This window comes from Cicer arietinum, chromosome 4 (assembly GCF_000331145.2).
Source record: "Cicer arietinum cultivar CDC Frontier isolate Library 1 chromosome 4, Cicar.CDCFrontier_v2.0, whole genome shotgun sequence".
Taxonomy (NCBI): Eukaryota; Viridiplantae; Streptophyta; class Magnoliopsida; order Fabales; family Fabaceae; genus Cicer; species Cicer arietinum.
Window position 1 is genome coordinate 1,457,526 of NC_021163.2, and position 26,947 is coordinate 1,484,472.

The 26,947-nt window shown below is 28.5% G+C and overlaps 4 protein-coding genes across 7 annotated transcripts; 3 read left to right on the plus strand and 1 right to left on the minus strand.

Moving 5' to 3' along the window:
- Window positions 1-2,265: 2,265 nt before the first annotated feature.
- LOC101505428 (histone-binding protein MSI1-like) lies at window positions 2,266-3,947 on the plus strand. The gene is made up of 2 exons (XM_004495232.3): window positions 2,266-3,119; window positions 3,296-3,947. The coding sequence occupies exons 1-2, from the start codon at window positions 2,325-2,327 to the stop codon at window positions 3,875-3,877; spliced, it is 1,377 nt and encodes a 458-aa protein (XP_004495289.1). The 5' UTR covers window positions 2,266-2,324; the 3' UTR covers window positions 3,878-3,947.
- Window positions 3,948-8,367: 4,420 nt separating this feature from the next.
- Window positions 8,368-10,465, minus strand: LOC101505761 (uncharacterized). Its single transcript, XM_004495233.3, has 3 exons — window positions 10,321-10,465; window positions 9,120-9,219; window positions 8,368-8,755 (listed from the first exon to the last, which is right to left on the minus strand). Exons 1-3 carry the CDS (start codon window positions 10,436-10,438, stop codon window positions 8,368-8,370), a joined length of 606 nt encoding a protein of 201 aa, XP_004495290.3. The 5' UTR covers window positions 10,439-10,465.
- Window positions 10,466-16,816: 6,351 nt separating this feature from the next.
- On the plus strand, window positions 16,817-25,790 carry LOC101513032 (probable galacturonosyltransferase 6). Of its 4 annotated transcripts, XR_003472275.2 has the most exons (9): window positions 16,817-17,152; window positions 17,241-17,275; window positions 18,079-18,120; window positions 18,239-18,395; window positions 18,488-18,845; window positions 20,974-21,328; window positions 22,642-23,157; window positions 23,772-24,585; window positions 25,521-25,790. XR_003472275.2 is itself a non-coding variant. In XM_004495081.4 (8 exons), the coding sequence occupies exons 1-8, from the start codon at window positions 17,071-17,073 to the stop codon at window positions 24,051-24,053; spliced, it is 1,827 nt and encodes a 608-aa protein (XP_004495138.1). In that variant the 5' UTR covers window positions 16,817-17,070; the 3' UTR covers window positions 24,054-24,818. The 4 variants fall into 4 exon arrangements, 3 of the variants coding, with proteins under 3 accessions (XP_004495138.1, XP_004495140.1, XP_004495139.1); XM_004495081.4 differs by lacking the exon at window positions 25,521-25,790 and having other exon boundaries at window positions 23,772-24,818; XM_004495083.4 differs by lacking the exon at window positions 25,521-25,790 and having other exon boundaries at window positions 18,239-18,377; window positions 18,494-18,845; window positions 23,772-24,818.
- On the plus strand, window positions 25,672-26,599 carry LOC101513777 (photosystem II reaction center W protein, chloroplastic-like). Its single transcript, XM_004495084.4, has 2 exons — window positions 25,672-25,886; window positions 26,155-26,599. The coding sequence occupies exons 1-2, from the start codon at window positions 25,790-25,792 to the stop codon at window positions 26,472-26,474; spliced, it is 417 nt and encodes a 138-aa protein (XP_004495141.1). The 5' UTR covers window positions 25,672-25,789; the 3' UTR covers window positions 26,475-26,599.
- Window positions 26,600-26,947: the final 348 nt, after the last annotated feature.

Below are 26,947 nucleotides of genomic sequence, written 5' to 3' on the forward strand. Positions count from 1 at the left end.
AATTAAAAATTCTAAATTTTTATGAAAGAATTTTATATAATTTTTTAATCACGCTTATAAAAAATTGTTTAAATTTTTTTAAATTAATTAAAAATATTTCATTTTAACAAAGACTAAAACAAACAATTAGATAATAATTAGTAAGAGAACTGAGCTTATGCGCAAATAAAAATGATTAGTTAGAAAGTTTTAAATTTTGACGAAGGCATTGATATAAATTTGTTGATAATTAATATTATTTTTATAATATTTTATGTTTTTCAAATATATTTGGGTATCGAAAAATTATTTTCAAGTTTTTTAGAATACAAATATACACTCTAAAATATAAATTTTAAATTTTTTAAAAAGAATAAAATTAGATTTTTATTAAAATGAGGATCTGGAAATATAAATATAGAGATATAGCGTACAATTTTATGGAGAATATTGACATTAAGTAATTAATAACTCAATTTAAAAAAAATATTATCAATATATTTCATTTTAAAAATTATATATTAAACTATCTATTTTGTTGACTTAGTTAAGGAAGTTTGTGTTTGTAACGTCGACTTTCTTAAGAATTTTTTTTTTTAAATTATTGGAAATTGCATTTCAAAAGGTGATGTACCTTTCAAAAATCATCCTTTCAAAAAGCAATTTAGTGCAATTAAAGAAAAAAAGAAAAAATAAAATAAAATAAATCCTTAAAGACGTCGTCAATACACTTTAGACTTTTCTTAAGGAAGTTGCATTTGTAAATGACGACTTCTAACTAAGTAAAAAAAATGTAGTTTGATATATAATTTTCATAATAGAATATTGATAATATTTTTTTTTTAAAATTGGGTTATTAAAAAAAAAGTTCAAATTTTAGAGAAGGTTTATATTTAGTTTTCATTTGTATCAAATGCTTCTATGTATATTTTATGATGAGGTCGGTGAACTTTTACTACATTTAAGAATGAAGGACAAATCTATATTAAATAAAACACTTTAACATTTAAAATATTAAACAAATTTTTTTTAATGTTTACAAATATTCTTATATTTGTAATAAAATAATATTTAATATTTTTAATTCATCATATTCTTATATTCATAATATTTAAAATAATATTCTAATTCATAAAAAAATATTATATTCATAAATATATTTATTTATATTTTTAATGGTTAAATATTCTTATGATAATATTTTGATTATAAAATATTATTGTTTAAATATAATATATTTTTTGGGGACAAGAATATAAGATAATTTAATGTTATCATTTTAATAATTAAGTGACAAGTCTATATATTAAAATATAGAATATATTTGACCAAAAAATGCTTTTACATAAATGATGAGAGCGTAGTTTAAATAACTAATTTTTTTTTTATATATTAACTTTTTCTATTTTAGTTTTAGTATTCTAATATGATGATAAATATAACATTAATGAACCAAGAATCAAATGTAAATTTCTTTTTAAACATTCAATGAATCATAAGTATTTTCTATCTTGTACTAGAAAATTATCCCTTCATTATAAAACATGGATTTGGATCTCTTCACCCTAAAATTCATTAATTCAGCATAAAAAATCAAACGACATAAAAGGGATTCATTTTTCTCGACAACACATTGATGGGAATCATTGAAAATATTTGAATCTTTTCAATAAATCCCATTATGATAAAATGTAATATTTTAGAGAAAAAGAATTCTCTATATTTTTACTGAGTTTTTCTCTCTATATATGAATTTCGTATCTTTATTTAATCAGTTAATATTTAGTAATATTCTGAAAATTAAATAAATATATTTTACCAAAAAAAAGGCTAATTAAAATCTTTCACACAAATAATGAAACGGTGTCCTTTTTTTTCTTCTTCGCCTTCAAAACGTATTTACCAACTTAACAAAATAGTCAATCGGTGTCAATGTCATGTTGGAGAATCCCAAAACTGTAATCTAGTTATCATATTCTGTCCCAAAAAAAAAATATATATATCTAGTTTTCATAATTAAGTAAGTATCAAGTTATCTTGATTTACGCAATGCAACGTAACAAGTTAATTTTTTGCTGAAAACAATGCAATGTTATATTGTGCCTACGTATGCATTATGTAAATTATATTACTATGCGCCAAGGTGCACCATAAAATTGATATACTTGCACCTGGGTCATTAATATTATTATGATGTTTTTTACATAATATTAAATATGCAACCGAATGAGATCTATATATATTGTGGGTTGAGGGTTGGGCTAGTACAGATCTAGATAACAAAATTGGTGAGGTTTTTGTGTGCATATTATAGTTTGTGAGAGAGATTTGGTTAGGGTTTGAAAATGAGTGACGACTCAAGTGAGATATTGAGTGGGGTCACAAGTGTTTGTGATGGTAACTCATTTTCAAATTCATTTCCAAATACTTATACTAGTGATAGTAGTAGTGATTCTGAGTCTGATGATGAAGTTCAAATGAATGTTGAAGCTCAAAGAGAAGAACTTAATGTGGAGGAAAGGATAATGTTAGAGGAGTATAAAATTTGGAAGAATAATTGTCCTCATCTTTACGATTTAATTTTAACTCACACACTTGAATGGCCATCCCTCACTGTTCAATGGCTTCCGGATTACCACCAACCAGAAGGCAAAGACTATACCGTCCAGAGGTTCATTTTGGGAACTCGCACCAATGAAAACTACCCAAATTATCTCATGTTGGCTGAGTTCCGACTTCCCCTCCCAGATTCTGAAGAGGGCGAGGAGGACTGGGACTCAACCAATCAACAAAACGGAGTGTTTGAGAGTTCTGATGATAAGATTAGAATTGTCAAAATGATCACCCATAAAGATGAGGTTAATATGGCTCGTTATATGCCTCAAAACCCTTCCATCATTGCAACTAAAACAGGTAGTGAGGAGGTTTTTGTGTTTGACACCGACAAACACCGCTCTAGGGCTTATCATTGTAACCCTGATCTAAGGTTGTTTGGTCATGATAATGAAGGGTTTTCTTTATCTTGGAACATATTCAAACCTGGACAATTGATTAGTGGTGGTGATGATTCTTTAATTTGTTTGTGGGATATTAATGCCCCTCCCACAAACAAAACCCTAGAAGCCAATAGAGTTTTCAAGGTATTAAATCTTTTCATTTCATTTTATTTATATATATATATGACCTCGTTTTTAAATGTCTCAATCCAAACTATTAGACTATATTTTCATGGTCACATTTTATTTATTAATTTACCATTATTATAACGAATCGAAACGACAACGGCTGAATTAACCATATATTTGTTTATTTATAGGTTAATAATGATTGTGTGGAAGAAGTAGCTTGGCATATGAAGAACGAAAATTTGTTTGGTTCAGTTGGAGGTAATAATTTACATATATGGGATACTAGATCAGCATCAAGTAATCATCCAGCTGAAACATGTATTGCTCATCCAAACACTGTTAACTGTTTAGCTTTCAATCCATTGAACGAATGGACGGTGATTACTGGTTCATCAGATACAAATGTGAAACTATGGGATTTGAGAAAGATAGGTTCTGGTTGTGTTCACACATTTCATTGCAACAGCGGTGAGGTTTTCAATGTTGAATGGAATAAAAAGGAAGAGTATATTTTTGGTTCTGGTTGTCATGGAAGAAGAGTGATGGTTTGGGATATTGATAGGATTGGTCAAGAACAGACACCTATGGATGCTGAAGATGGTCCTCCTGAATTGCTTTTTGTTCATGGTGGTCATACAGGCTTAATATCTGACATTTCTTGGAATCCTTCTGATGAATGGCTTCTTGCTAGTGTTGCTGATGATAATATTATTCATATTTGGAATATGTCTGAGGGTATTTACAAAGAATATGATGATGATTATGAGTAATATGTTTGGTTGCATGCTTTAATGTATGTTTTCAATAAATTAGTTTTCTAGGTTCATGGGCTTTATTTGAATTTGGTCTTATTGTTTTTAAAACATTGTGGTTTAAATTGTTGTTCTTTTGGTGTCATTGGTTTCACTACCATGTACTATATGTTGTTTAATATAATTAAATATTGATATTTAGTTATGTAATTTAGTTAGTGGCTGGAATTTATCATTCAACTTCATATCACAATATTTATCATTCCATCAAATATAAGTAAAACATGATACTTATGAATAGTTGGCTTTCAAGAGGAGATGAAAACTTTCTACTTTACTTCGAGAAGATTTATGACTCTTTCATCGGTTGTAATTGTTTGGACACTGAATTATATGAGTGAAAATATTACAAGAAATAGACAAATTGGGTCACTCTAGTTCTAGTAATAATTAGAGGACTATGCTATCACAAAATTATTAGATATAATTGGTAGTGGGTTTTTTCAGCGACAATCACTTAGTAGGCAATGAAATGGATATAACAATTATTTATTTAAGTCGTTATAAAAAGTTATTTTTTTCCTCCACAAACTTTGACGATTTTAGACTTTGGCAATTTTAAAAACAATTATAAAGTTCTTAAATTCTCGTCGAAATATTATGAGTCTCCATTGGCTGAAGGAGTTGGTGAAAGAGATTGAGTTGAAGTGAATGGCCAAAAAATATGAAAAACATTCAAGAATTAATATACGATGAATATTTATAGATGACTTATTTTGTCTTGTTTGTGACAATGAACCTCTTATAGCTTTGATGGCGCCGTAAAAGATACAAACTGAAGATAAGCTATATGGAAGAAAAAATTGAAGTCGTTGCATTAAGGAATTAACGCTTGCATTTGTCAAATAGAGTCTTGAATCAATAGGTCAAATGGATGTTCAAGAATAATAATTAAGAATGTTAAAAGAATATGGGGAGATATAAGGTGAATTTTGGTTAAAATTGAAATAATTTCATGTTGCTTAGAATTGGAAAGGAAGAGAGAATTTAATATTATATATATAACTCTAGTTTTACATTATAATTGCATCAGTCAGAAACATTTTAAATTTATATTTGATTTTTTTTTATTTCTCTTCTGCTATTGTGTTAGAGTGTTGTGAGATATACTTTAAATATTTATTTTGAAAAGTGTGAGTGAACTAAAAGTCATGGGATGTTTGAGATAAATCTATGTGTTGTAATAATTTTCACCTAGTGTTATTTTATGATTGTCATTTGACAACAATTATGATTTTTCTTGAGAACTTATTAGTGTACAGTTACACTATGTCATGTTCCGCTATGAAGTTTGAGTTAGAGAAATTTAATGGAAGAAACAATTGATTGTTGGATTCAAGTGAGAGTTGTTTAGTCCTACATCAACCATAAATAAACTATATATTAGATACATTGCTCATATACCCATTGTTTTTGGGTAGAGATGTGTTGTGAATGTCTCTTTGATATGCTACACATTTACCTAATTGTTGCTCAATACAAGAGATGCTCATCCATTACAATGTTCATCCGGAACCATTACAATGCCCGATTTGCACAATAGCTTTGTTTGCGAAAGGAGTACAAAAGCTACTCTCACCCATTAATGGATACAAGAAGAATAATAGCCAAATCTATTGATAATTGATTTGCACAATAGTTTCGCAAAGAATCTAGTATTTCATAAAAGTAATAATTAAGTATATATAGATGCAAAATATCATTTTATTAGATAATACTTTGCCAAGAAACAAATTTGAGTTGAGTTATGCGAAAGCACAAAATCAAATTGCGGATATTTCCACTAAACCTTTCAAATTTAAAAGTTGCAAAAATTTCCACTAAATCTCTCAAAATAGTACATGTATGTTAAATAAAACAATAAATTTTTTTTATTGATAGATGAGACGATATAATTACTGCAAAAAATTTACACACAGCTACTGAAAAATTTCGACTTCAAACTTGTAATATAATGTTCAATATAATAATATCGACATTTATTTTAATAACAATAAAATAGAATGTTAATTCTTAGAAACGTGTTTTTTAAATAAAATAACATTTGAAAAACATGATATTTGTATTGCACATAAGAAAAAAAACAAGTTAAAAAGAATGTTTCCTTCGAGTCCCACACATAGAAGACAAATAATGTTTTTGATATTAAAACATAATACAAAATATTTTCGTATCTTTCTTTTCTTTTGGATTACATTTTTTTTTTATTTCTCTAAAATCACAATCATTTAAGTTAAAGTCTATTTTCACTCATCGTATTTAAAAATAAAAATAAAACAACTAAAAACACTTCATTTATGTAAAATATGAGAATTAAAAAAATTTATAAAAACTATTACAAATATAAAAATTAAAAAAACATATTTAATCTCTAACTAATTTTTATAATTCACAACATTATAAACAATATCTATATTCATGTATAATATAATGTAATATTTATACTGTAAACAAAATCATAAAAAGAAAAGGCAAAGATATAAATAAAAATGTCAAATATCCCAGTAAACCAAGTACTAGTACGAAACATTTTATGTGTCTATTGAAGTCACGCATGTACGGACACATCAAAATATTGAAATAAGTATGAAGTATTATATTAAAAATAAAAGGAGAGGCTGATCAATGATGCATGGATGGAACCTTTCGACCATAGTTTAGTACAGCAATATTCAGACTACCAACTTCAATTTCATTTTTCTTCTTTTCGGATGCTTTCTTCCACATCTTTACCAATTTTTCCGCAGGCGTCGTTGGGTCCACAGGTACACCCAAACATGAAATCTCAACCTACAAAATCAATTTAATGTAACTTATAAGAATCAGCCAGCAACATCAAAATTAGTATCATATAATCTATATTAAATATTCCACTACAACAGACTTTAACACCACATATATATTTAAACAAAATTTTAAAACATTAAATATATATGTCACCATTCTTATATATCACGTAGAAATTTTGTTGAAGAAATAAAAGCTATACATCTTAAGAAAGGAATGCAAAAGTTTTTTTTTTTCTTCTTAATTATCCTTCAATTTTTCATGAAAATGAATCTTGATAATTCGAGCTTGACAATGTAGTCATTAGGACAACTTAGACCGAACTTCAAATAATTCCAAATTATAACCTATCATTATACAATTAGATACCTTATCTAAAAGATACACTTATTTAAAAGATTTCATATATATATAGTATACATATAAAACCGAATGTCAAATCAAAGTCATTCTAGGAAGTTGATTCTAAATTATTTTCTTAAATTATGTACAATATATTTAAGAAAGTTGTGCATAGACAAGTGAAACCAAAAAAGCCACTACAACTAGACATTCTCTAATCATATAAATGCATTTGAGATATAAAACTATTTAACAATGAAATTTACCTCATCTTCATTTTCGAGGTTTAGCTTTTTCTTCAGAAATTTATGCAGATAAGATATAGGCACCTTTCCATCCCTGTGAAAAAATGTAGAGTTAAAGGCAACAGAAGAGAAATCAACATGATATCATATTCTACTCATGCCATTATATCTATATATTTAAGACACATTAGGAGCAGTAAATTAATATTTAGTGAAAATAGTTTTATGAAGCATATTTCCATATTCTATTAATTCGCTGAAAAAGCCTAAAACTAATTTTGTATAAGATAAAGCAATTATATGTGTTTTCACATTTTTAAATTCCCAATCAAACATATATATATATATATATATATATATAGTCTATTGGCATGTTTACATGTAATCAATGTTGTAAATTGCATATCGCAAAAAATAGTGATTTCTTCAAAATTCATTATGCACCAATGCTATAGTGTGGTTATAGCTGCCATTTGAAAATATTTTATACTAAATAGTGTATATCACGTAACAATATTAGATTTTTTAAAATTCTATTATGGCCACAATTTATTGCATGCAATATATGCAATCAATATTCAGTGATAGATCCTTACCAAAAGCATAAGCTTCAAAAAATTGTTCATTAAATGCACATGTATTTATTTACAATTGATATATAGTTTATGTGTAATGTAGGAATCGTATGATCTTGGTCACAGCTAGAGTTTTTTTCGATTAATTGGTAATTTTGGATATTATGTAAATTCCTTAAACACTACTCTGTTCTAAAATTGGGGAGAACTAATGAGTAGTTATTTAATTATTATTTATTTTTAATCTTTTGTATCATACAAAACTTGCGATCTTATTTTTCAATATGAAATACTGATAGTGACACAGACACCAAATACAATACTCACATGTTAGACACTATAATCATGTGAAGAAACTTACTTCATTTGTGCATAACATGAAGTAATTTGAGGCAAGGCTGGACCTCCTTTCCTGAAAACATTAATCTATGATATTAGTATATATGTATATAAATATGATCTAAAAATAAAGATTAGTAAGTATAAAAGAAACATATTCTCACTGATTTTGAGAAGCTCTCAAGCAGAAGTACCAAACATCTTTGCCAAGTGGTTTATGAACAGATTCAGAAAAGAAAGCCATAGGTAAAATGCTTAAATCACCAAATATTTCCTCTTTAGGAACCTTCTTAGCTCTTGGTGGTGATGGTACCACTTTTTCAACATGAATAACTTGTTGTTGATCAATTTTGATTCTCTTGTTTTTATTTTTGAGAATTTTGTTGGCTTTTCCTTTTTGAGAAGTAGAACCATGCACATTATGATTATTATTAGGAGGATTGTAGCCACTAGCTTTTAAGAGATTTGCAGGGAGGTACTCACGTGCTTCCTTTTCTTTTCCCACAGGAAATATCCTGTTTCTTATGTCTTGCAAACTCAAGTCAGGCCTATTATGCAACAATTTCAAACTTTATATTTCATTCCAAAAATCTATTACTATGAAACCAACAAATTCAATCAAAGGTTGCTATCAAATATATATATATATATAATGCATAGTTCTCAATAAATTTATTATCCAACTTCAGAATTATATATATTTCTTATGAGCATATTTTTCTAAGTATGCACATGACACTTTAAATCTCTATCCAATTGTGGTTGGTCCAACCATTTAAAAAAAATACTATTTATTTAACTTAAAACCACGTCAAAATAAAATAGATGGGAATATTTAACTTATTTTTTTCTCCTTTCTTTATTTTGGAAAAAAAAGGTACAACGATTCAACAAGAAAGGGACACGACTAACCTCATTTTCTGAAAAGGATTCATCCCTAAATGGATGTGGCATATTGGACAACATTCCAAGTCTTCTTCTCTAATTTTAGTATGAATACACTCCTTGCAAACTAAACAATAAGAACAAAAAATAATTACAAATTTTTTATAAATTTTCTAGTCTATAATATAAGAATTCACATATATAACACAAATCCCCATTGTCAAACTCTAAACAATTAGCTTGACTTTGTCCATAAACCATTAGACAAGCCCATCTAGTTAATAAAAGAAAATCACAAATAAGTCTCTTGAAATCGGGATCACTCTTTTTTTAATAGTCAAAATGTAATTAAAAATAAGTCCTCAAAAAGTTGTAAAATAAAATTATTGATCAAATATAACCAAGTTACATAATTGTTTTAACAGATTCATTTTTTCCTTTTTTTATGAAAATATTATTTTAAAATTTATTTATTTATCAGTCATCTAATTCAACTATGATTGAATCGATTCAACTATGTTCCCAAATATTGTTTTGAAAAGATTGTATAACAAGTACTCAAACCTAAATACACATACTAAAAACAATATGAAGGAACGCAACCCATGACCCTCCGAAATTTGCTAGCAACCAAGATCAGGATCTCTCTTTTTCGTTATAATAAAAAATGACTAAGATATCAAAATTATAGTTTTAAATTTAGAGATGATGATATCATTCCTTATACTCAAAAAGTCCAAAGAGTCGTGTGTCATACCAATTGTCAAACCTTTTCCAACTATACATCAAGTAATGCTCCAAAAAATTAATCCATACATTATTAAAATAATAACAACTCTTTGTTTCCACATTAAATATTAGTAAAGATAACATTTTTATTTATCAAAAAATAATTTATAAAATATTGGTTAGGATGCAGGTATGATATGACCAAAATTGTAAAACTGTTGAAAGATTCAAGAGGTTTAAAAGTAATTTGAAACGTGTAAAGTCGTCAATATCCATGAATTTATGTTGTCATCACATAGATGATTGTTGAATTGAAATTCGATGACCCATATTTGAGTGTAATTTTGATTATTAAAAAAATTAAAAATTGAGCTACATTAATATATAATCTCGATGCAACAGTTATTAATGTGGTGACTACGTGAATGTGTGAATTTTCTAGTGCAAATAATTTAAAATGTCACTAAAAAATTATATTCAAATCAATAGAAATTCTCACAAGTATGAAAGCAATCGATGATTTTGGTGGCATCAATCAGAAATTGGTTGCAAAGGTTGCAAGAGAGATACTTTACAATCGCATCCCTCCTTTTTATCAATTGTCTTAGCTTCACCATTTCTCACTACTTCACTACTGGATACAAATTTACCTGCATCATAACCAAGCAAATATAACACTTGGAAATCGACCAATTAATAAACCAATCACTAAATATTGATCGATAAATAAAAAATGCATATGTGCACTAAAAATTGATAAATAAATTAAAATCATGACCAATTGAAGTGAGGTGTGTGGGTGGGATTGATTTGTGAGGATTAAAAATTAAGATGAAATTTAGTTTATTAGATTCAAACACAAATTTGTGTTATTGAAGGTTATGGGGTGTGATGTGAGTAGAGTGAGAAATAAGAAAAACATGAACCCAGACACCTACTAGTTACTCTCTCTCTTTCTTATGTCTTGGTTTTGCTGTTTATTTTTTTAACACTGTACTTATATATATGTTGATTTTTTTCAACTTTCTTCGTACCAAAAATGGATTATGTACTTTACTCTATATCCGGGTGCACCATGAGACCCATCCGAGCTATGTTTTTATTTTATACTTCATTATTTAAATATGATTTTTATCATTAAAAATGTAAGCAATAAATGATACAATATGTTTTCTTTTTTTATTTAACAATATGTTTCCTTTAAAGAATAAAAAAGTCGTAAAAAAATAATAAAAAAAAGCATTTTAAATATTACGCGTTTTCATAAATTATTTGTGATTTTATACAGAAAATGCCAAGTAAAGAAATATATTGCAAGTTTGGAAGTATTCTCTATATTAAATCATAATTTATGAGTTATTTAACATATTCATGTTTTTAATATATTTTACAAAAGTAAAATTAATTACTTCAAGAGATTATAATTGTTATGCACAATATAAATTCTTTTTATAAATACATATATACTTAAATCATATCTATCACTTTGTTATAATAAATAGAAAAATAGTCGTGCTTTGCTAGTTACTATATTAAATAGATGTTGTAGTTTTTTTTTATTCAATATATTTAAAAGTTCTTTATAAAATATAATCAAAGTTTAGGTTAAATTATTCAAATATCATATTTTATTTTCACTTTCAAGTCAAATATTTATATATGTATACTTTCATTTATTTGTAAAAATATTTTATTAATATATATATATATATATATATATGTATTAATGAACCCTGTTTAAATACATATATGTGAACTTGGTTTACATACATTTATATGAACCGAGTTAAAGTAAACACTTTCCCTATTATTGCAAATTTTACATGTACATAAACTTAGTTTAAATACATTTACGTGAATTTAGTTAAAGTACACACTTCTTTTATTACAGTAAAATTTCACATGTACTTAAAATGAGTTTAAGTACATGTAAATGAACTTTATTTACGTACATTTATGTGACTTAAATTTAAATAAACGAATAATGTATATATAAATGAAAATATCAATATAATTTTATTTTGTTAATAATTTTTTATTATTTTTTCTCTATAAATAAAAAATAATAAAAATAAATTATTGTTAATGTAATAAAATAATATTTAAAATAAAATTATATTAATAAAATTAAATAAAATACATTTAATAAAAAAATATATATCAAAAAAAGTTAACGCAGTTGAGTAGATGTGTTAATATTAATACGTAATTGACATTGCAATACGTAATTTTCACGTTCATTACAATATTACTTTTTTTCAATTTTAATAAGTTTATTTTATTAATATAATTTTATTTTTTAATATTTTTATTATTATTTTTTATTATGATAATAATAATTTGTGTTTATTATTATTTTTTTTATTTATTAGATATGAGGAAAAATAAAAAGAAGTTGTATATGTTATTTTATCTATAAAATATTAGTGACGCTTTATTTGTTTTGACACATTGATGTATTTTTCTTTTTATTAAATGTATTTTGTTTTATTTTATTAATATTATTTTAATTTTTATAAATATTTTTATTACTTTTTATTTATTAGATTGGAAAAAAAATAGGAGAGAATTGTTAGTAAAATAAAATAAAATGGTGTTACTATTTTATCAGCAAAATATTATGAACACATTATTTGTTTTGACATGTTTACTTATTTTTTCTATTAAATATATTTTATTTAATTAATATTATTTGTTTTTTTTATTTTTTTTATTTATTAAATTAATAAGTTTTTTTTTAAGTAAAAATAAAATAAAACGTAATACATTATGGCATTTTCAAAATACAACCTCTTATTGAAGATGCGACTTCGGTATTAAAAATTATGACATTTTAATATACATTTTTTAATTTGGGGTATAATAATTAATTTAAAAAAAATAATATATAAATAAAAAATTCAAATGAGAGAAAAGTAATAATAAGAGATGAAAAAGATGATAGCATTGAAAAATGTGAGAAGTATTGGAAATTGTGAAGAATAAATGCAATAATTAGTGATATGTTTTTGGTCAATTAATAAAATATTTTTAATAAAACATAATTACATATTTACCCTCAAATTAATGTAGATAATTTTGGATTTTTGCTACTATATTATATTCTTAAATTAAAACAAGACCAGATTTCTAAACATCTCAAAAAAAAAAAATTCACATATTAGATGTAATTGAATGTATTATGTAAATAACCTATATTAACTGTGCATACAAGTTAAATGAGTAATTCTATTGTTGCTAAATAACTTAATATTATTTTTATAGTGATATGATATGAATAAATATATAAAATAAAGTGATAGTGCATATGCTTCTAATTTGATTTAGTGGATAGTGCATACGCTTTTAAATCATTAAACTAAAGTGATATGAATAATATATAAAATTCTTTGACCCAATATAATTAATAAAACTTTAATTTTATCAATTGATCATTTAATTTTATATTTTATAAAAAGTTATAAAAAAAATTAAGAGTGTTAACGTTTACATCTTTATATATGTGTGATTGAGACTTGATTGTGACTTAACTTTGATATTATTTTAATTAATAATAAAATAATTTTCTAATTTAAATATATTAAATTTTTTGCTAAAAAAGTTGATAAGATTTTTTGCTAAAAGAAGTTTTTGATTTTTTTATGACAAAATGTTTGTAATTTTTTTTATACTTTTTAAAATGTAATTAAGAGAGGTGTTAAACTAAATTATTAAAAAGTTAAGATTTTAAATTTGTTTATAACATTATGGCATGTTAGTTTATTGAAAATCTATCATCTAACTTATCTCAAAATAAGATAAAGGACAATTAGAGCAAAGGAAGCAATATTTATGTATCATATGGCCTTTCCAGTTTGTTTGTTACTCTAATTTATAGAGTCGTGTTTTTTTTAATTAATAAGTTAATATGCTTAAAATATTTAGAAGAGTAAATATGTACATAAAATATACACTATTTATAATAATAATAATAATAATAGTAATAATAGTAATAATAATGTGTATGAAATGAATTATATGTAATTATAAGAATCTTTATAGTAATAATAATATTTAAAGTATACTAAACAAATAATTATAGATATGTAATAAGAGTAAATATGTAATTAAAATAATATTTATAGTAAATATACATTATTTATAGTAATATTAATTTATATGAAATATGTAATTATAAAATGTGTAATTTTTATATAATTCTAACAAAAATAATATTATATTATTTAAATGATTCTTTGACAATAGACGCATAAATTATATTCTTTCTATATTTTTGCATTTTTTTAAATATATACCATTTCTTCCTCATCAATTTTGGCATATATATACTTTATCTTCTAATTTTTGTATTTTTGAATATTTATTCTAAATAGGTTATCAATATAAATATTTAAGTAAATCTAAAATTATTGAATATGTCATTTTATATATTTATGTAAATTTATATATATATATATATATATATATTATTTTATATAATTTAACGTCTAAAACATTTTGATTAAAGAAATTATTTTAAATACATCCTATTTTTTTAATAATACTAAATGTACTCGAAATTTTATGTGTTATGTTTTAAAAAAATTATATATTTTGTTTTGAAAAAAAATGTACATTTAAGATTAAAAAAGCATGTTTTTAATTTATCTGTTAGAATAAATATTGCTATGCTAGAATATTTTAATATTAAACATGATTAATTTTAGCTTATTTATAACAATATTTGTTATTGTTATAATTATTAATATAGTGAATTGATGTATTTAATTAAAGAGAGAGCCTGTCGACACTTTGTTTAAATTTTTAATTGAGATCATGAGAAAATTTTAATTTTATGCTTGAGGTTTAATATATTATTGAATATTCAAACTCTTTTTTTGAGTTTTGCTAATTATATATATGTTTAATTTGAATTATTCTTAACTGAAAAAAATAATTATTCAAAGTGAATAATTAGAGAGAAAAATTAATACCCAGTCAATGATTATGAGTATTTTCTTTTGATATCTTGGTGCATAATTAATCGCGATTATTCTGTGTACTTAGGGATCTATAAAAAATATTGTCAAATATTAAATGAATACAAAAATGATAAATAATTAATAGTTGAATATTGTTTTTTTGTTGTTGAATTGAATAGGGTGATACCATTAGTTAAGTATCATTAGTTAATAATGGTGTAATTGTAAGGTGACCAGTTTGTGTCATTGATACGATAATTGTGTTTAAAAATATTTTTCTAAAATAGATTGAAATTCGGTGTACGATAGAAATTATTCTAAAAGAAGAGAATTTGAAAGGATCATTTGCACAAAATATTGAATAGTTTGTAAGTATTGTAAAATAACAACCTATTCTTGAAGTTGAAGAGAAGATTAATTGTTCGTGTGTGATATGGAAATGTAGACATATTAAAGACAAATAACAAAGCAGACTAGAAGTGTATAATAATGTGCTCAAACCAAAATATATTTGAATTAGTTATGGTAAATGATGGAAAACAAAATCACACATGTGCTTCAACAAATGGAACATCAGATTTAGATTAATCAACATTTTGACTTGATATAATGAATTATGAACATTTCAACATATTTAGGTTAATTTAAATATGTATTTCAACTAATAACAATGTAATAGCATAAATGAACTTGCATGGAAAGAAAGGTATCTAAATTATAACTTTTTGACTAAAACAAATAACACATTATATGAAGGGTCTTCAAACTTTAAGTTATTAACGTGCGTTAGACTACTAAGTTTACAATCTTAAATTGCGGTCCATAATTGAGTTTAGATTATATGACTAAAATAATGTTGGATACAACTCCAATTATAAATTATATTATGTCATGAAGTTATTATGATACTAAAAAGTTGAGGTTAGACGATGAGAAATGTGTGTGTTGTGTTGATGGTTGTATGTGGACATAACAACGAGGCGGGGTAGGGACGAGTTTTGTCTCTCCACCCCCGCATTTGATTAATTGAGAAAAATCCACATTCACCTTTTTTTTTATTGAGTTTTAATTTGAAGTCTCTGTTCTCACTTATGATGTGGTTTGAGTTTTCATACACCCATTCATATATATAATAAATCTAAAAGTTATATTTATTATAATTAATATAATAAAATTATTATTATTATACAATAATAGAATAAAAAATATTAAAATCATATTTTCTATAGAGATAATATTATAAATTTTAATATTTAAAAATATATTAAATATATTAAATATATACATGTATATACAATTTTAAAGTGACAATAATATTACTAACGGAACAGATTCAGGAGTAGGTACAGTTGAATATCAACACTCCAAATTTGTCTCCACTCTCAAGTTCTAATTTCAGGGGAAATATGTATCCGCAACCCATCAAATCAAATTTTTCTTGCCAAATCAAAATGAATTTAAATCGGTACCTACAAATGTTGATTGTGCTGTCATATCTTAATGTATGTTGTATTACAAAGTTGAACTTAACATGAGAGATGATGAACTAGTTGAATAATAACACGAGAGATGATGAACTAGTTGAATAATACGTAAAGTAGGAGTAAATTAATTTCAAATAAAATACTATTCTATTTATCTATTGTATTAAGATTGCACACAAAATGATGCAACATTATGAAAATAGAAGAAGTTTAGAAAAGATAGACATTAGTCTCACGGTGAAGCGTGTAAGCACTTGATCAAGTAAATCCCTGATATGCTTATGCTTTTGTTATGCCTTATTCTTGATTCCTTGTTAGTCCACACAATCTTCCTGATGGTATGTGCATGTTTAAAAACTTCATATTCTTAGCTTTTGTAATACATAGGCCATCTACTTTTGTACATAAAATGAATACACGAAATACGCTATATATTGTGTTTGTTAAAATTATATTTATATTTTATCGAAATTAAAATTTTATAAAGATTAAAAATATATTTAATATTTAAAAAATAAAATCTAAAAATCAATACTTGCATTCGATTCCCGCAGTCGACGCGCCTTAGCACGAGTTTGTGTGACCATCTTCAACGCGAAAGAGAAGACAAGATAAATACTCTGGTCTTCGCTTACTGTAACTACTCCAATTCCAAATGCACATACACAGTGCTGTGTGGAGCACAAACAACTATTAAATGGATAAACAATTAAGAAGCTTAAGATCCTTCTTGTAGAAGAAGCATCCAATGAATTCACTTTACGATCTGAATCTCCGAAATGCACTTTTCACACTTTCATTATTATGAAGCTAATTCGTCTGCGCCAGAGGACCTTTATCCTCTCTCTGCTATCTCTCTCCGTTATCGCTCCTCTCATTTTCCTCGGTATTATTCATCTCTCTTCTTCTCTCACCACGCGCGCGCGTGTAACTATTTCTTGTGACTTAATTTCTTTGTATAACCGTTGTTTCAGGAAGAAGAGAGTTCCTTGAAGATTTGTATCGTGTTGTAAGAATCCCTTTTCTCAATCCTTAACACTTTCTTTTTTTCTTTCTTAGTTGAAATGCTGATAAATAGTTGTTAATTTTATTGGTCTAGTGTCGGCGAGTTTACAGGTCAATGGAATTTCTTGTGATTTTATCGGGTTTTAATTCTGGATAATCTTAATATTTAGGTTTTATTCATGTATACTGCAATAAATTTTATTAAGTAGACAATTGAACTATATTGGGTAAACTTCTCAACAATCACTCGTAGTTGAAATAATGTTGCAATGACAACGAGGCTTACATATTTGTAAAACTTCAGATTAAAGGAGTGTCCGGTACTTGATATTTGTCGATGTTGGACACGGCATGACACAGATACTTGTAATTGCAGACAATCACTTCTATTTTCTCAAGTTATTATAGACGTCTATGTGTTAGATACTGTTGGAGTTTGTTATAGGTAGTTACATATTTTGACTAGTATTAATTGAAAGTTGGTTCAGATTTGTTAACTTAGTTAGGATCACTATATAAAGTGCATCCTATACTCATTGTAATCAACTTATATCATTCAATCAATTCTAAATAATGAATTTTTCTTTTTGTTGGGCTCTAACATGTTTCTCAACACTATGTGTGAAAGTCGTATCCGATGTGTGTATGTGTCAGTTTTTAATAGATAATATTTCAAATGAGTTGAAGAACATCTGTACTTCAACTTTTTAGAAATACTACCCTCATTTAACTAGTAATGGCTTTTTTGTAAAGCTTTTTATGCTTGACTGTGGAAGTTGAATTTATTTAATTATGTTTTGTATGCAGACATACCAGACAGATACTTTGAAGTTAAATTCTGTAGAACAGGTAGTGGGAGATTTGATTAAAAAAATCCTTGTCGCCTTGAGCTTTTTGTTTTCTTTTCCAGTGATGAAAGATGAATATTTTAAATTTGTGATGGTGATTTTGGCATTTTTCTTTTTAGATTCGAGAAGGTGCTGGAGAATTAGAAGAGCCAAATCAAGTTGTTTATAAACAAAAAGATGTTGTTTCAACTATTAATTACAGTTCAATCAAGAATAATGATTCTGAGGAATCTAGAATTGCAGCATTGGAAATAAATGGTTGGTATATGCAGCCATGTAGGTTTATTTTGAACTGTTAAATTTTGAGTTTTTCATAATTCCACTCAAGTAATCAACTGCAAGGGACTGAAATTTGCATCTTTATCAAGTTTCAGGAGTCAACCATGATGAAAGACAAGACCAGGATGCTCAGAAAGAAGATTTATCCTCCATACATGAAGATACAAATGTACACGCTGTTCCACATAAAACGTCGAAGGAGAATATTAAAGTGACCAATAGGCCATCAGGTCGAATAGCAGACGGTCATCATATTTTAAACTCTCCCTCTAATGAAGGGAAAAGTCAGAAGGTTGAAGAGATTAAGGATCAAATTTTAATGGCTAAAGTATACTTGAAGTTTGCACCACCAAGCAGCAACTCACGCTTGAAGCGGCTGGAGCTGCAAATGAAAGAGATGGAGCGAGCAGTAGAAGGAGCCACCCGGGATTTAGATTTGTCAAGGAGGTAAAGTTTCTCATGTAATTCTGTGCTTGCATTTTAGTTCAGAAAAGTGAAAACAATCTGGAATTTCAAGAGAAAACTAATGTTAAAAAATGTGTACGTGACACCTTTTTCATTTGGTCACATCTTCTAGTTAACAATTGAATCCTTGTTTTTATTTTTATTTTTTTTATTTTGCTTCATTTTGGTACTTCAGATGCACATCACTTATTGAAGCATGTAGGTTGTACAGAGGGCTCAGTAGAAGAAAACTAAACATAGAAGCAAGATTTAAATTTAATTGAGAGTTATTATTGGAGAGATCATTAAGAAACCTTGTATTGTTTAGGGACCAAAACATCACTCTTTTTCAAAAAATTCTGTAATTTTCCTGTAAATTTTTTGTCTAACCAGACTACACGAGGTTTTATTTATAATGTATTTACAAAAAATACATGTTAACGTGATTGCTAATTGCAATCCCATTAGCAACTAACTGTTCAAGAGCATATTTTACATTTGACTCATTTTAACACTCCCTCATAAACTGGAGCATACATGTCATATGCACCAAACTTGTTACAAATAAATTCAATCTGAGATCTTTTAAGAGACTTGGTAAATATATCATTTGGTTGATCAATTGAACCAACAAAATAGTGATGATTTCTCACCAAAGAACCTTGTTTATTGCCAAATGGCAGTCGGTTTTTATGTTTTCTTTAAACAGCTAAATTTTATTCACACCAACTATTTCCAAGCACTAGATATGCTTAGAATAGACACCAACATCCAATACAACCATGTCCATCATTAGGATAACAGACAAAGCTATTACAAAATTGAAAAACCGAAGCTAAAATAAGCAGAGGACTAAGTAAAGCCAAGCCAACCACAACACTATAACCGAGTACACTCAAGAGGGACACACTAACGGTACCCAAAAAATCGACCCTAACCTTTTATGCAAGAGTCTCTTTCACTTGCACGTTCCTAAACAAATTAATGGGTAAATAAACTATTCAATCAAGTTAAAGGAAAATCCTTTCGCTTTAGTTTTAAACCACCACTAGGTCATTATTTGTATCTTTTCCACTAGCTAACCCACATCCCTTGCGTTTTGGTTAAATATCACATCATTACGAATTTTCGAGAGAGACCAAATACACACCCCATCCACACTGATAGTAACCTCTTCCGAGACGCTTTACTACCAAGTAACAATCATCCAAATTGTTAATCATGAACAAGGCCTATATTACTCAAAGCTCCACTAATACCCGTCCAAACTGATCGCATTCAAAGTCGATTTCTATGTGTTTTGTTCTCTCATGGAAGACTGGATTGAGAGCCATATGAAGCGCAACTTGGCTATCGCATATTAGTTTCATTGTCTTGACATATCGTAACTTGAGTTGCTGGAATAATTGTCTTACACTCTTAGCCATGTAAGTTCACAAGCTGTTGCTGCCATAGTACAATATTTTGCTTCTACACTCATTCTTGCGACTATGTTTTGCTTCTTCCTCCACCATGATATCAAATCACCTCAAACAAGGACACTGCCCTGAAGTGGATTTTCTATCTGATGGTGAATCTGCCCAATCAGCAACATAGTACCCGACAACTTCAGTGTTATCCTTATCTTCATGAAGTAATCCCGTACCTGGTGCATTCTTGATATACCTAAGAATGTTAATCACAACATTCCAGTGACTATCACATGATGTCATCAACATAGACAAGCAAGTAGAGGCATGTGGTTGGGGAAGAATGCACGGAGAAGACAGAATAATCAGCTTCACATTTGGCCATGCCATACTGCATGTAATTTCTGTGTCTAATCATACTACACAAGGTTGTAGTTATAATGTACATACAATAACTACAAGTTAATGTGATTATTAATTGCAATCCCATTAGCAACTAACTACACAGGAGCATATTTTTACATGTGACTAATTCTAACAGCATATTTTACATGTGACTAACTAATGAGCTCAACTTATAATGAGTCAGAAACTAATGAGTTGCATGACCAGTCTTCCAGTGAAAAATATCCATGTAGAAAGCATTCATGTATAAATTTCATGTGATATGAATTCTGAAATTGACAATATTTTTCAATATGAAAACAAGCGAAGTTTTACAGTGTTTTGCAGAAAATGAGACACATGGAGGCCTCACTATCAAGTGTCGGTCGTGCTTTCTCAGACTGTTCTATGGTTGCTAAGCTTCAAGCAGTGAAGCACAAAACTGAAGAGCAAGTTCGTTTTCAGAGAAGGCAAGCAACATATCTTGTTCAACTTGCTGTAAGGACTGCCCCAAAAGGCTTTCACTGTCTTTCCATGCGGCTGACTGCTGAATATTTTGCCCTGAGGCCGGAGGAGAGAAAGCTTCCAAATGAAAATATGATTCATCATCCAGAACTTTATCATTATGCTGTCTTCTCTGACAATGTTTTGGCATGTGCGGTCGTTGTTAACTCTACTGTGTCTACTGCCAAGGTAAATACCTTTTTTTTATGTAGATTTAACTTCCACAGGTTATGGGGGGAGCTTTGTAGCACTAGGTTGCTCCTTTTTCACATTGCCATTCTTTGCTTTTACTTTGCAGCTTAGAATCAGTTGTGAGTCTTGTGACTCCTAATTTAACTGCTGAAAAAGAAAAAGAAAACTCAGAAAATACCAATAAGTTTAATTATCAAGTTATTTCAATGTAGAGAAGCTTAAACATAGTCTCTTGGCGGTTATTTGGACTGTTGAAGTTCGTCAAGTCTCTTCCATATTGGCCAAGAATTATTGTTTTTCTTTCACTATATTCTTCACATTTGTATTCCTGAACAAAAGAGCAAGTGGTAAGAGCATGATCCGTCATTATAATCCTTCCTCGAACCTTAGCAGTACATTTCATTTTTGGCTATTTTGAGTGCAATTTGAATTTTACCCCGGCTACTGAAAATAGTTATTAGTTGCAGCATTGGGTGCTGTACAGCACTTACTGCAACACCAGGTAGCGAAAACAGTAAATACTTTATATACAATCTTCCATAATAGGACATGTTCCTAAAATCAATACTCCTGCAAAATGCCTTCCTTTAACTTTTACATTCATTACCACTTTATTGCTCTTATAACTGGATTGACTTTTTGTCAAAAGGAAAGTTAATGTTAATCACACCACATACACCATTAACGAATGAATAAGCAATTACTAGTATTTTCCAGTTAGGAAGAGCCCTTTTAACCTCACCAGCTCTCGCAGAATTTGCAGCATATACAAAATGAGAGAGAAATGAGAAGTGTATAAGCTTCTCAAGTAAGTAGTTTTTTCCTAGATGAATGTTATCTTTTGGAATCAAATACTGTTTCACAACCTTGATTTGTAAAAAAGGGATCCATCTCAATTTATTTGCAGCTTAATAATAATTTCTTTTGGAAATCTACGAGAAAGTCTTATTTAAGTATATTTAAGACATCATTAGAGTAGCGTCCAAAATCTTTAGAACATACAGTGAAATCAGTTAATCATCTAATTGTGGAAGCAAACTTAGGAGACGTGTCCTGATTTTGTTATATTTCCTTATGGATGGGGCTTGTATTAGTAATACTAGACCTGATTATGTATTAATATAAATAGAAGTATTAGATTAAGGTATTGTAACAAAATAATATTCTTCCCGATAATAGTATACAGTGTTATTATTTGCTGTCTTTCTCGTATTTCATTGCCCCTAAACCTATATCAGTTCTGACTCGATGTTAGTTATTAAGTTTGAATGTAATGGCAAGAAAGCTTGATAGTGACTTTTTAACTGCAGGAACCAGAGAAACTTGTTTTCCATATAGTGACCAATTCACTCTACTTGCCAGCAATCTCAATGTGGTTCTTAATAAACTCTCCCGGCAAAGCGACAGTCCATATACAGAATATAGACAATTTTGAATGGTTGTCGAAATACAATCCCTTTGGTAAAATTAATAACGGCGATCCAGGATACACTTCTGAATTGAACTACTTGCTTTTCTATCTGCCAGACATTTTCCCTGCCCTAAATAAGATTGTGATCTTTGATCATGATGTTGTGGTTCAACAAGATCTCAGTGGACTATGGAATGCCAATATGAAGGAAAATGTTATAGGAGCAGTTGGAACTTGTCAGGAAGGCAAAACCCCATTTCATAGGATTGATACGTTCATAAACTTCTCAGATCCATTAATTGGAGAGAGTTTTGATGTCAATACTTGCACATGGGCATTTGGGATGAATTTGTTTGATTTGCAACAATGGAGGAGACATAATTTAACTGCCGCGTATCACAAATATTTGCAAATGGTATGGTTAAAAAAATGTCTTTATTTTAGTACTTTAGAATGCTTCTACCTTTTACTGTCCAATCAAATTTATCTTATCTAAATCTCATAAACTCTTCAGTTAGGTTCTTGGCATTGATTAGGCTATGGAGAGTGAGAGAAGAATTATCACCATGGCATTTGAACTTGTATTTCAAATTGGGTGCTTATTTCTTAAATTTTGATGGTTTAATCACATGAGATTAAGCAATATGTCTTACTGTTCCAATTGCTGTTTCAGATGTCTGGGTCTGTTTTTATCATTTTACAGAAGTTTGACATGAGCAAGAATATTTTGCTTTGGTAAAAAGTAAAGTCTTATAATTAGAGATCAATGGTTTAGCTAGAGATATGACTTATTATAGAACATTATGGCGTCATTTGATTGATATAGTCAACTTCACCTTGTAGGATAAGATTTGGTTGCTGTTGTGGAAAAATTCTTATAATTTGTTATTCTTGTATTTTCCTTGCCAATAATGCCAGCTATGTTAATTGTTTGAGCAGCTTATTTTTTCTTTCCCCAATAATTTTTTTCAGATAGAAATTATATAATGCATTGGCAATCTAAGGTATTTTCGGGGTGAATGGTTGCAGGGTTCGAAGAAGCCATTGTGGAATTGGAACTTTAGACGTCTGCCTTTAGGTTGGCTCACCTTCTATAACAAGACAGAGTTGTTGGACAGACGATGGCACATTCTTGGCCTTGGTCATAACTCAGGAGTCGATCGAAATGAGATTGAGCAGGCTGCCGTTATACACTTCGATGGGATTAGGAAGCCATGGCTAGATATTGCAATGGGCAGATATAAAAGTTATTGGACCAAATTTTTGGATTTTGACCACCCTTTTCTGCAACAGTGCAATCTCCAGGCGTAGTTCAAAACCCAAAACTGTTCTTCGGGACCTGGCTTCCTCTGTTGTTGACAAGTTTGGTAGCACACGTTAATTGCTTGATTCACTTTATTCTTTCTGCAATTCTTGTTGTATAGATATCTCCATGCCTCTCAAAAATGTTCTCTCTAATTTACTGTTACAATCAAAGATAAATAAGGGTCAGCGAGGAGTGTTTTTTCTTGGGAGTCTACACTCTACATAGTGGCTCTCTTAATTTTGTGCCGGACGTTCTTTGTTATTTTGTTCTATGTGCCAACTGGGAGCTGTACTATTGTTTACATAGAAGAACAAATTTACAGATTAGAGGTGATGCCTGCATTTTGAATTGTTCTGTGAGGATGATTTGATCTTTAATCTTTACATAATGGAAAGGAAAGACCACTGCATAACCTTTCAAATAGCTAAGACCAATTGAACCTAGGACGACCGAAGATCAGAAGCAAAACTGGACACAGCCAAAGGTTAGAAAGGTTTGGAATGGCTGAAGAGGGCTGTTGTTAAATCTCTCAACATTGTAAGATTAGTTCAAAATTGTCATTCTGATTAATTTTTTTTTTCCCGTGGTTTGTTCTATGGCCCCTCTATTTTGCTATGTATTTTGATTGGAATCAGTTGTTTGTGTGGTTGGTGGTGTTTTATTTATCCCACACGCCCTCCAAAAAAATCAAAATAAAGGGGATTATTTAGGTTGAGAAACATATTATTTCCTGTTTTTATTTTGATTACTACAAAATTGTCATTTATTTATTCCCTGTTTTAGTTTTCATTACAAAATTGCCATTTATATCTACAAGAACTTAAATGTGATAGTAGAAATCTTTTTCAATTTAATAAATGACCAAAAGTTCAAATTTGAGTCCTTTTAAAAGAGAGCAAGGTTAATAGTCCTATAAGAAGAGTTTAATTGGTAGCCGCAAGGACATCAATAGATATACAGAAGTTTGTGTTTGAACTTGGGATTGCACAATGCTCTGTTGTGTAAGTCTAGTTATTAGGGTATTTTACTAAAAACAATTCTTGAGTTAAAGAGGAGATTAGACAATGAAGATGTATATACCCCCGAGAGTCCAAAAACCTTTCCAATATGAAATTCTAATAGAATGGTGACATCCTTAACCCAACTCTGATACTATGTTAAATGAGTTGGAATCTCATTTCTAAAAGCTAACTCAAAAGATGAGGTGTCCAAACATATATTTACAATAATAACTTTAAAATCTTATTAATGTGATACTTGTATAAAACTTTGATAATATATCAAAAGTGTAATTTATTTTCACTGTTCAAACAGAAATAATTATCGTTTAAATTTAATTTAATTTAATTGACATAAAAATAAAAATAAAAAACTAAACTTCAAATTACTAAGTTTCATTTCTCCTTATAGGGTCAAACCAAAAAACAAACGACGCATAGAATTAATTTTCATCCATTTCTCTAATTATTTAGGTAGAGGAAAGGAGAAGCTTAGACTTATTATGTGGGGGAAATATTGGCCATGAAACGGATTACTTGACACGTGGAAAAAAGCTATTGGAGCAGTGCAGATAAGGATATCCAACCATGAGCTTCAAATCTATCCTTGTTTTGTGGTGCATGGACAACCTTTGCACTGATATTATTATTTTGACAACTTCACCTACGCTTTAGTACCCCTGTCACAAGTGTAGTTTGATCATACTCCATAATTAAACACACTTACATAACCAAAACAAAAAATGGCAACCATCTCAGCTACCACCACAACCGCATCCATTGCCCGTGCATGTATTGCACAAAAGCGACCTCTCGCAGTTTCATCCTCTCCTGTTCTTGGTAAGTTGTTTCTTCCTAAATATAGACTATCATGATTTAGTTACATACAACAGACCAATGATGGATTTTCTACAGAATTTTATGTGTGGATTTGTGGATAAAGATACATATTTTAAGAGTAAAGTCCTGTTTTAGTGTGATAGAAAAAGAGTAAACCACCCAATTTGTCTCAGATTATGTAAGACGCTTGCAAGTACATCTTTGAGATTAGAATGAGTCTTTACTCAATGTTTGAATTGATAAATAAACTTTCAATTATTTTACATAGGATTGCCAAGAATGACGAAGGTAGGAAGAGTGAGGTGTTCCATGGAGGGAAAGACTTCTTCTGTTGAGAAAAACAACAACTCAAAGATGGGAATGGGAGCATCTTTGGTAGCAGCTGCATGTGGTGCAGCAATGTCAAGCCCAGCAGCAATGGCTTTGGTGGATGAAAGAATGAGTACTGAAGGAACAGGTCTTCCTTTTGGACTCAGCAACAACCTTCTTGGTTGGATCCTTTTTGGTGTGTTTGGTCTTATATGGGCTCTTTATTTTATTTATGCTTCGAGTCTTGAAGAGGATGAAGAGTCAGGATTGTCTCTCTGAAGCATCAACTTGAATCATGGATTGTAGAAAGTCCTCCAGTTATTTTCTCTTATATGATATGTATGAAACAAACTTGTATTGTTCATAACCTCTTCTTTACTTAATCTCTTAATCTTCTTTGCTTCTTTCACTTGTTTCTTTTATTTGTTCCACTAACACACACACCATCAAAAACACATAAATCTTCAATTTAGTTTTTTAAATATCAATCTCTTTTTGTTCAAAATAAAAGAGTTGTTCTGGTTAGAATTAAGGCCAGAACTAGAGGAGTCCTTTGCCTCTATTATGCCCCAGATGCTATCAATGCCACAAATTTTGTCATTTTAATCCCAAAATCATGACAAATCTGGATTCTCTTGTGAACTAGGACCCTAAATCCCCAACATTTAATATATTTATTTCATTTGGATCTTATATTTAAACAAAACAAATTTCATATCTTTTAAGAAAAATAGTTAGGTTCATTTAATTTT